Genomic DNA, 9032 nt, shown 5'->3' with positions numbered 1-9032 from the left:
ATATCCGGTTGCCAAGAAATAAAATCTCAATCAAAAGTCAACTCAATTAAACATTACTCCTCCTTCCCTGATTTCATATATATACATCTTCTTTGAGATGCAACAAGGCGAAACATGTGTCTCTCACAATATAGCTCCATTATTCTTCAAACTGCAGGCATCTCTGTATCAGAATGACTACTGCTAGGTAACAGAAGATGTACTGCTACTGGCATTACCCAAAGCGATACAAGACATCATTCACCTTGCCTAGGTCTCTTTTGTGTGTACAACTCTCTCTTCCCCAGTCACTTTACCAATAATAGTTACAACTATTAGAAAGAATTCTTTAGTGTAAGACTATACTAATTCCATGATCAGAAAAGGAGTCTGCAAGGAAGAATAAAACTTTGGTTAAATACTTCTGTCTCTTATCTTGCTACAAAATGGCTTTTAACTCAATGCTGTTCCATCCCAAGTCAAACATGCTTTCTATTTTTACCACTACAATGCATAGTAACAAAATACTTTCAAAATAACAATACATATTTTAAAAATAGCATCATCGCCTTCCCCTTTTCTGCTGTACAAGGCAGTGAGTGAGTTTTATCTTGAAAAACCCCAAACAGTCACAAACTTTATTCAATGCAGCACTGGAATGCCTCACTACCTTGATGTTCATCCAGTTGGTTATCAACAGATTCTTAGCCTGCAACACTTGGAAAAGTGCTGTGATAAATAAGATTATTAACCCTTTAATAGGGTCACAGCACAGTAAAATTCAGGAGAACATAACCATTTTGGAAATGCCATTTCCAATTATTAGAAACCGAAAAATTACTGGAGATAAGCTGTTCATTTGAATTAGAAAAAGAATTTAAATAAAGACTATTTCTTATCTCTACCTGCTGGCAGGTTTTCATGATATGGCTTCCCTGGCACAGCCTGACTTCAAAGAAAAACATGAGCAAGGTAAAACTGTGGAATAAACTGAAAAGCCAAACCAAAAATAGCAACAAAAAAATTCACACCAGTAAATAAGAAAGCTACCAGGACAATATATAAAGCATAGGTGCTGAGAGGAAGAAGACAAGACAACTCAGAAAGAAACAGACAATTCAGAAATACATTTAATGTCTCCAGTGAATTTACATGATACAAACAAACGCTCATACTAGATTAGGCTATTTATAGAGGAGAATCATGCTATTTTTACATTGTATTTATGGTTACCTTACCTGTTTTTACCTTTTTTTTTAATTATTACCCAAACTTACCAGTTTCAGTGGTCATTTGAAGTAATCCATCAAGAGCACTGGAAAGCAGACCTCTACTGGATACTTTTAAGTGACTCAGTATGACAGGCACGCACTGGTATTCCAAAAATAAGGCCTTCCCTTCATCTGTCTTCAAGTCTATGCGAAGGGAATCAAATGCCTGAGCCAGGTAATCCACTGAAAGATAGCAGAATACAGGCACTAAAACTTCTATAATCATAGTTCCATTAAGCAATAAGTGAACAACTATCCTGAGAGTTACTGTTGCAGATATATATTTAAATGGCTGAAAACATTAAATTTTATTTTTATTTAAAGACAATCTCTGCCTGGTTTTATTCCTTAAATTGTTGTGAGTGGAGAAAAACACTAACAACAACTCATATGTTGAAGAAAAATATACTTACAAATAGAAATATATTTATAAAAAAAAAAGGCACTGCACAGGAGAGCTTTGAGGTAGTAATGTTTTTTCCTTCCGATGTTAATATTTAGTTCTTCTAATATTTTTCTCAAGAGGAAAGAAAATTACAAGCTTGCATAGTTTGAGATAACATCTGGGAAACCTCTATCAGGGGAGTCCAGGGCTGATTTGTCTGAATAAGAGCAATTACTTTCATGAGAGCAACTACACCCATTCCTTTCTATTAAAAGTTGCAGTTTAAGTTGCAGTGCATACATTTTATATGCTCAATCATTGTAGAGTGCACTAAATTATACGAAGAATGTAGATTAAGTGAACCAATCTAGTTTTCTTCATTTCCTGATGTCAAATCTTTCTCAGTATCTTGGAATAGCATTGATCATCTGGAGCACAGAAAATTAAGTACAAGGAAACAATTTATCCGGCAGCAAAAGTTTAACTACGGTGCCATCTGCTGGATACTGACATTTTGAAGGGAACGGGATACGTTCAAAACAAATGTGCTGCTTTATCACTAGATCAATAGTGCCATGTCGCCAGAGTGATCAAAATTCATAAACAGAGACGTTTGCATATGTTTAACAACTGATCATATTTTCCATGTCATAGAAACCAACAGTAAAAGGTAGCCATCAGAAGCTAAACTGAGTCATTCTAATTAGCAGTGTTTGTCTGCGTAGAGTAAGTCTCTGCAATAACTACTTTTTGTATTGCCATTCTTTTTGCATCATTTTTAGAAAACATTTCTAGAAATGCGACTCTCAATTTAAGAGTAATTATCATGCTTCACCAAAATATCTTGACTGAAATAGTACCATGCAACAACTGAAATACTGTATATGTTCATTAATTATGTCAGAGTGGTTTTCTACTACATTTAAATCCTGTGTTTACTGTAAATACTCACAGTATAAATACTGCACAAGTCAGTTAAGCATAAGGACATACTAATTTGCTTAACCATCTAACCCAGAAGGATGACTTCTATGAGCAAGAACATTGTTCATTCATTACCTATGGATTTAAAATCTTTGGCATGTCTGATTAGTGCCAGCAATTGAAGCAATTTTGTGATATGGATCTCTGCTTTCTAAGAAATGGCCCAAAACTCACAATATATTTCATGCAAGAGCCTGAAAAAAAAATCAGATGCCAAAGTGGGCATCTGATTCTGACACTCTGTCATGGTTTTTCAAGATTACGTTCAACATCTCCATAACCTGTCTCCATCTCTTTGTGTTACTAGCAGAGGGGAGGTGTTACTAGTAAAGACATTTTAAAATGCAAGGCATTCTGAGAAGAAAATATAGCAAAAATAGAATCGTGGAATAATTTAAGTTGGAACCTCCTGCCTAAAGCAGCACCATCTCTGAAGTTAGATCAGATTGCTTATAGTCCTAACTCCACTGAAAAATTACTTGGTATCAGTATGATCTCTGCTTTTAAAATGCCTTTGAAAAAGGAAAAAGTAGTGGTTAGTATCACAAAGAGTTGGAAAAGCGCTATAGATACATTCATTCTTACGCTATCCTTGTAAAACTTATTCTTGCAGAAAATCCCAGCTATGCAGCACCACAAAACTCCTAAATTGCTGCAGGTAAGCAGTGATCACCTCTTACACTGCTCTTAGTGGTATACTATTAGTGTTTTCTGCCTGACTTCCATAGAAAGGATCTGCAACACCTCTTGTTCCCTATTTCCCTTGGAGAGAAAAGGCTTCATAACTGAAGGCAGCAGTTAACGAATCAGCTGAGAGAACAATTACTCTCTGAGATACATTTTCTACAGTAATTTTCTTACCCTGTTCAGACACAATCTGATTCTTGTTAACTTGTAGCATCTACTTTGAAACCTTTACCGCCTCCCTCTCCTATGAGGCAGGGAAGACCTAACTTTCCCTATTTCTTTGCCAACACAAAATTATATAGGTTTTAAGTAGAGAATTCTCCTTTCCCCTACTATTATACATCTTCTGCTAGTGTGAAAGCAGCAGGATCCTGGGAACAAAGTGGAAAAAGAAAAAAAGACTTGCAGTGAAAGGAGAGAGTCACTCATCCTGTGACACTCCCTTACATGCATCCCTAATTCTTTTTGATTAACAAAAGGCAGAAGTGTAAGCTGAAAATGATGTAGCTTGTTTGAGGTACAATAATCCCCTAACAGGCATTGAAGGCTGTCTGGACTATGTTGTTTAAAAGGATATTTGACTTTTTTTTTTTCCCCAAAGAAATAAATACACACAAAATCAAGTCTTTATATAATCAGAAGCTCAACTTGATATGTGGCAATTATATTGCATTTAGGGTTCAGAGGGGACTTATTAACTGTGCTGCTTTTATGCTGATTGAGTCTTTTTGCATAAGTGAACAAAATTGCTCCATAGCAATAATTGAAACCACTATTTCATTAAAACAACTAAGTCAAAAGAAAAATAATAATAGAGGTCAAAATAAGACATTCTTTTGGATTACTCATCAAATCTGCAGGTTTACAAATTAAGAACCTTCAAGTGTAATTCAGATTAAGTACTACTGTTGAAGCTTTCAGAGAAATCATATATAAATTAGAAATAGGCAAGAATTTGTTTAAATTACCAAAGTTAATCTTTAAGTTAATTTTAAAATATCTCTATAAATCAGATTGACTGAAGGTTTTTTTTCTCTGACAGAAAAGTGTACCCCAATCTCAGTGTCAAAAGGATAAGGAAGGAAAGCATTAAAAATCTGAGTTTGTGCCTCTTCTCATAGTGTGCTCAACACACAGACCTCACAAGAAACAGTCCATTTTTTTCAACACTTTAAAGAAAATGTTTTAATCTTTTCAGATCATATCTGCTTTCAAAGAAGGCCCAACTGAGAAGATTTGCCACAGCATCTTGATAACTGCAACTGGAGTAACCTGTGGAGTGGAGTAACCTGTCATAACGTGAAGCATAAGTCCCTATTTTCAGAGCTGTGTTATCTCCTGATATGATCTTTTTTGCTTTTGCTTTGTTAACAAGTACATTACTATACTACATCAACATAGGGACTTTGGATTATTTTGGGAAAAAAGGCCACTTTTCATGCTAGATAGGTGGCTTTGAAGTCTAAAATTTTCATGTAAACAGAACATGATGCCTTTCTGAATGAGTCTAACGGTGAAATCTGAATGGATAATCATATCAAGAACTGATAGTTTAATAAAGTAGCATTCTTCAATGTTGATAATGTTTTATGGTTAGCCATTTGCAGTGTCAGTTTTGGCGGGAGAAGAGGGGAGCAGCAGACAGGTAATGGCTGGAGTATGAATTGTATACTAAAGTTAGACCAAAGGACAATGCAATACTGTATCACAATTCAATCTAACAACTATAATCCACTACACAAGTGGCTTTCTCTATGTGACTACAGATACATCAGAAATGCCGATGAACATCAGATTTAGCTATAAAGATAAATGCAGCACAGTTGTCACTATGTCAGAAAAGAAACACTTGACGCTGCAGCTGATCAGCCTTTCAGGGGGCAGGTAAAAAACCTACTAGCTTAAACAGGCCACTGAAATTCTTGAACTCTGCAAAATCTGCTGTTTGTTTCAGTTCATGTAAGAGCAACTAGCTGTGTGCCTTTCTATGTGGTAAAGGTCTTGGCAACCCAACCAAGTACTGACGGTTTGACAGAATTACCAACATCTCTTTTCCCCTTCTTCAGAAATGTTTATTTGTCTGACAAAAAGTTGTCATACTAAAAGGAACACAAATTCCAACATGAAATGAATAGTAGCAAGGTTCATACTTGTTTCCAGTATATTTTGCTTTGCAAGGTAGTAAAACTCCAGTAAAAACACTTTTCACTAATAAAGCATAATAGATGCTACAGTCTCACTGAATTATTTTTGTCCATGACTGAAACAAATAAATAAATTTTTAAAAACCAGAACTTACCTTGTGTCACTGTTTTAAGCACAATTAAAGTTGACAGAAATCTCAAAGGCATACAGGAGCTCTTAAAGAAAGCTGCTGATTTTGCTTTAGTCTCTGTAGACTGTTCAGAAGAACTATGTGGGTTTCCCTTACTTACTACGCCTTTGAAAATATCTTCACCGAGTCTCCTCATCGTTGATGTCATTGTTGCATGCTGTTCCACAAAAATGCACACGGTTAGTCTAAACATTAAAACACAATAAAATCCTGTGGACTATGTAAGACACATATGTTACCCTTGCAATTAAATAGCTTGACTGTGTATTGGAATAGTTTGACCATGTATTTGAATATACTCTGTATAGGAGATACTACTTTGTGCTCCAAAAGCAGTTGAACATTATCACAGCACCTTATCAACACATACTTCAAAAAAAGATTAGTTAGTGAGGGTCCCTGATATGCTGACATTATTTAAGTTGCCTCTGGTTCCAGAACAAGCTCAGTTTCAGTCAACTCTGCTTTGCAAGGATGTCTGAAGTTATATCCTGCAAAATCATTTACAGAATCAAGGTTTAAACATGAACCTTAATAACACTGTACAGGCAAGATCTGTTAGAATTTTCATCATAAACTATACAGAAATAGTACTTCAGAATCAAATGTAACAATATGCTAATTTAGAATATAGTTTCTTATTTGCACTAAAACCAATAGCTTACTATTCTACTGAATCTAAACTAGGTATTTATGTTTCCTGCCTTTTGCTTCAGCAAAAGCACTATTGACAGCACTACGTACTATACTGACCCTTTACAGTAAAGCAACTGACTTTGTCTTTATTATACCACTAAGTATTTTCTTATAGAGCTTTAGTCAAAGGGAGTAAGGAATGTTTTGTGGTTAGACACTGAGCAGAGAACAGAAAAATCAAAATTCCTTTGCTGCTTCGCCACACACTTCCATCAATATCAACAAATCTCATGCATAAAGTGAACCTAAAAATACTGCATTCTAATGCAAGTTTTCTAAATATATATGTAAAAATATAATTTCTAAGATGCTTATACATCACAACAGAGTTCACATGCATATGAAAACTACGTTTAGATACACAATGCAAAATTTAAGATTAACTTGAAAAAGTTTTTTTTCATTTGCCATATATCTGTGGTAAATACTATGAATTTATGCTTTGCAAAGACAACAGAGTTTATTTTATATACACTAGCAGAAAACATCCACTTTTCATATATATTTAAACCAAAAAATCCACTAATATATTCTGGGAATTTAGTTTTTTAAAAAAACATACTGCAAGAGAACGACTTGTTTTACCTGAATACCACTGTCTAGCTGTCTTATAGACCAGTAAATAAATTTAATCACAGGCATGTGTAGTTTTGGATTCACAAATGGCATCCACTGGAGTTGCTCAGTAACCATAGGCAAAAGCTGTAAAAATTTACGAAAGTAAAATTACATACAGTACATGAAACTACTGCATAAGCCAACCATAAATGAAAAACAAACAAAACTCTCAACTTTCTCTTGGAGTTTAACAGATTTTGTATGCAAATATTCACTGGGCAGATTTAGTACGGGTAACAGAATTATAAGTACACATAGATTTTAAATTTTACAGAGGTTTACATGCAGAAGTGGAGATATATCATATGAGCTCAATCTCAGTAAATCCAATCCCAGTGGCTATAAAACTTTAATATAATTCATAAAAACAGTAAAAGAAAATTTTCTGAACACCTCACTGATTTCCAAACCTTTGTAACCCCAGAAAGAAAAATCTGAAACTTTAATATCTAATATAGGCATCACAATATTTTTAATTAGACATGTTAATCTCCTTACAATAAAAGGAATTATATATGGTATTACACACAGGCACAAGACAAATTATCAACTGACAGAAGTGACCTGAAATAAAAAGCTGAAACTCTCAAGTTGAAACTGAATACCACACTTTTCCTTAAAAATTATATATTATCTGTATGCTTTATGAATGACAAATTATTATTAAATCTAACTGCTGGAGTTAATACTGACAGTGATTTTAATTACTGTATCCAAAGCATGCATAAAACAAGCTGACCTGTTATTTTCTCAAAATAATTTAAAAAACCCCATAAATCCAAAAACATATTAACAAAAGCAAACAATCCAAACTCCTTTACCTTCATACACCTTTCCTGGGTACAGGTTTTTTTGGAGGTCTGGGCAACCAGGTTTTTATGACTGTCTTGTCTTTCTTCTTGTATTTCTATTTTGCTAAGGTGCTGATCTGAGATCCAATCCATAAGAAAAGTTAAGAGCTCATAAACTTGTGAATTCAGTGGTAGCTGTAACACATCCACATCGGATATTTCAGCTTTCAAGTTAACGATTTTTCTAAGCCAAAACAGTAACAGACTGAAATATATAAGAGTATATCAGCTCCGAAATGTTATGCATGATTGAAAGGATGACGAGCATATAAGCCTGATAAAATCTGGGAGGTTAGTTACTGTATTGGAAGCCTGTGGAAAACATTGTATTTGAGGAAACAGTGATCTGCAACATGCCATGTGTGCTCTGTTAGGCCTTGTACCTCAGGTTTGAGAAGCCTGTATGCTATTGATATACCCTGCAACTTATAATATCTATGGGAAAGGTAAACTGTATGTGGATCAAGGGGTAGAAGATTGTGATGCTGACCCGGAGACCACTGTACATTGAGGAGTCAGAGATCCACATCACAGTTAACCTGAACAGGCACAGCCTATGCTGTGCTGCACAGATCAAACCACTGCAAAGGTTATCCTGTGTTTGGCCACGGGACAAACTCAGGTGGCTCATCCTAACAGGAGCCAGTAGGCAGCTCCCACTTGGTACTGGTGATAACACCTCCTGGCTGGCTGTGCCTTTGTCTAAAAATGCAACAATAAGTTCCCTTGTGAACATCCTGCATGGATAGAGTTGTACTGCACTCCCTGTACTACATTGCAATGAAATGCTCTATGAAAGGTATCAGCGGTGCATGAAGAGAGGCTGCATGGACAGTTCTCTAAAGACTTCAAAAATTTTTTATCTGCCTTCAGATAACTGTTTTCCTCTTCTCTCAGAACTATAACTACTGATACTGTTTATATTTCACTTGCAACCAAAGTACACTAAAACCTACATAAACAGAGAAATATGTTGGCTGTATATAGACAGCACAGTTTTAAGGCATCTGATGTAGATTAATTAAGATGGTGTGAATATCTCACATTTCACAGTTTAGCCTCTAGCTGGAGAAAATCACTGGGAGATGTTGACAGGATACTACCAGAGGACTTGCTACTAAATGGAACAACAAGGAGGCAGTAAGCATTTCACCAAGTGATGTAAGAAGATATTTTAAGGAAAACAAGGTGATCATTTTGGAACTGTGTATGAATGCTGCATTTAT

The 9032-nt window shown here is 35.2% G+C and overlaps 1 protein-coding gene across 1 annotated transcript in view; it reads right to left on the bottom strand.

The window, feature by feature from the left end:
* Positions 1-1256: 1256 nt before the first annotated feature.
* CCDC138 (coiled-coil domain containing 138) overlaps positions 1257-9032 on the bottom strand; it is a gene marked incomplete at its 3' end in the record, with an annotated part of 16683 nt that continues 8907 nt past the window's right edge. Inside the window, exons 8-11 of the mRNA XM_010179237.1 lie at positions 7777-7941; positions 6923-7039; positions 5606-5798; positions 1257-1433 (exon numbers count right to left, since the gene is read on the bottom strand). Of these exons, the coding sequence (XP_010177539.1) occupies positions 1257-1433; positions 5606-5798; positions 6923-7039; positions 7777-7941 (652 nt within the window). The remainder of the gene's footprint in view (positions 1434-5605; positions 5799-6922; positions 7040-7776; positions 7942-9032) is intronic.

Source organism: Mesitornis unicolor, unplaced genomic scaffold (genome assembly GCF_000695765.1).
Source record: "Mesitornis unicolor isolate BGI_N332 unplaced genomic scaffold, ASM69576v1 scaffold52280, whole genome shotgun sequence".
NCBI lineage: Eukaryota > Metazoa > Chordata > Aves > Mesitornithiformes > Mesitornithidae > Mesitornis > Mesitornis unicolor.
This window is presented reverse-complemented; position numbering and strand designations above follow the sequence as displayed.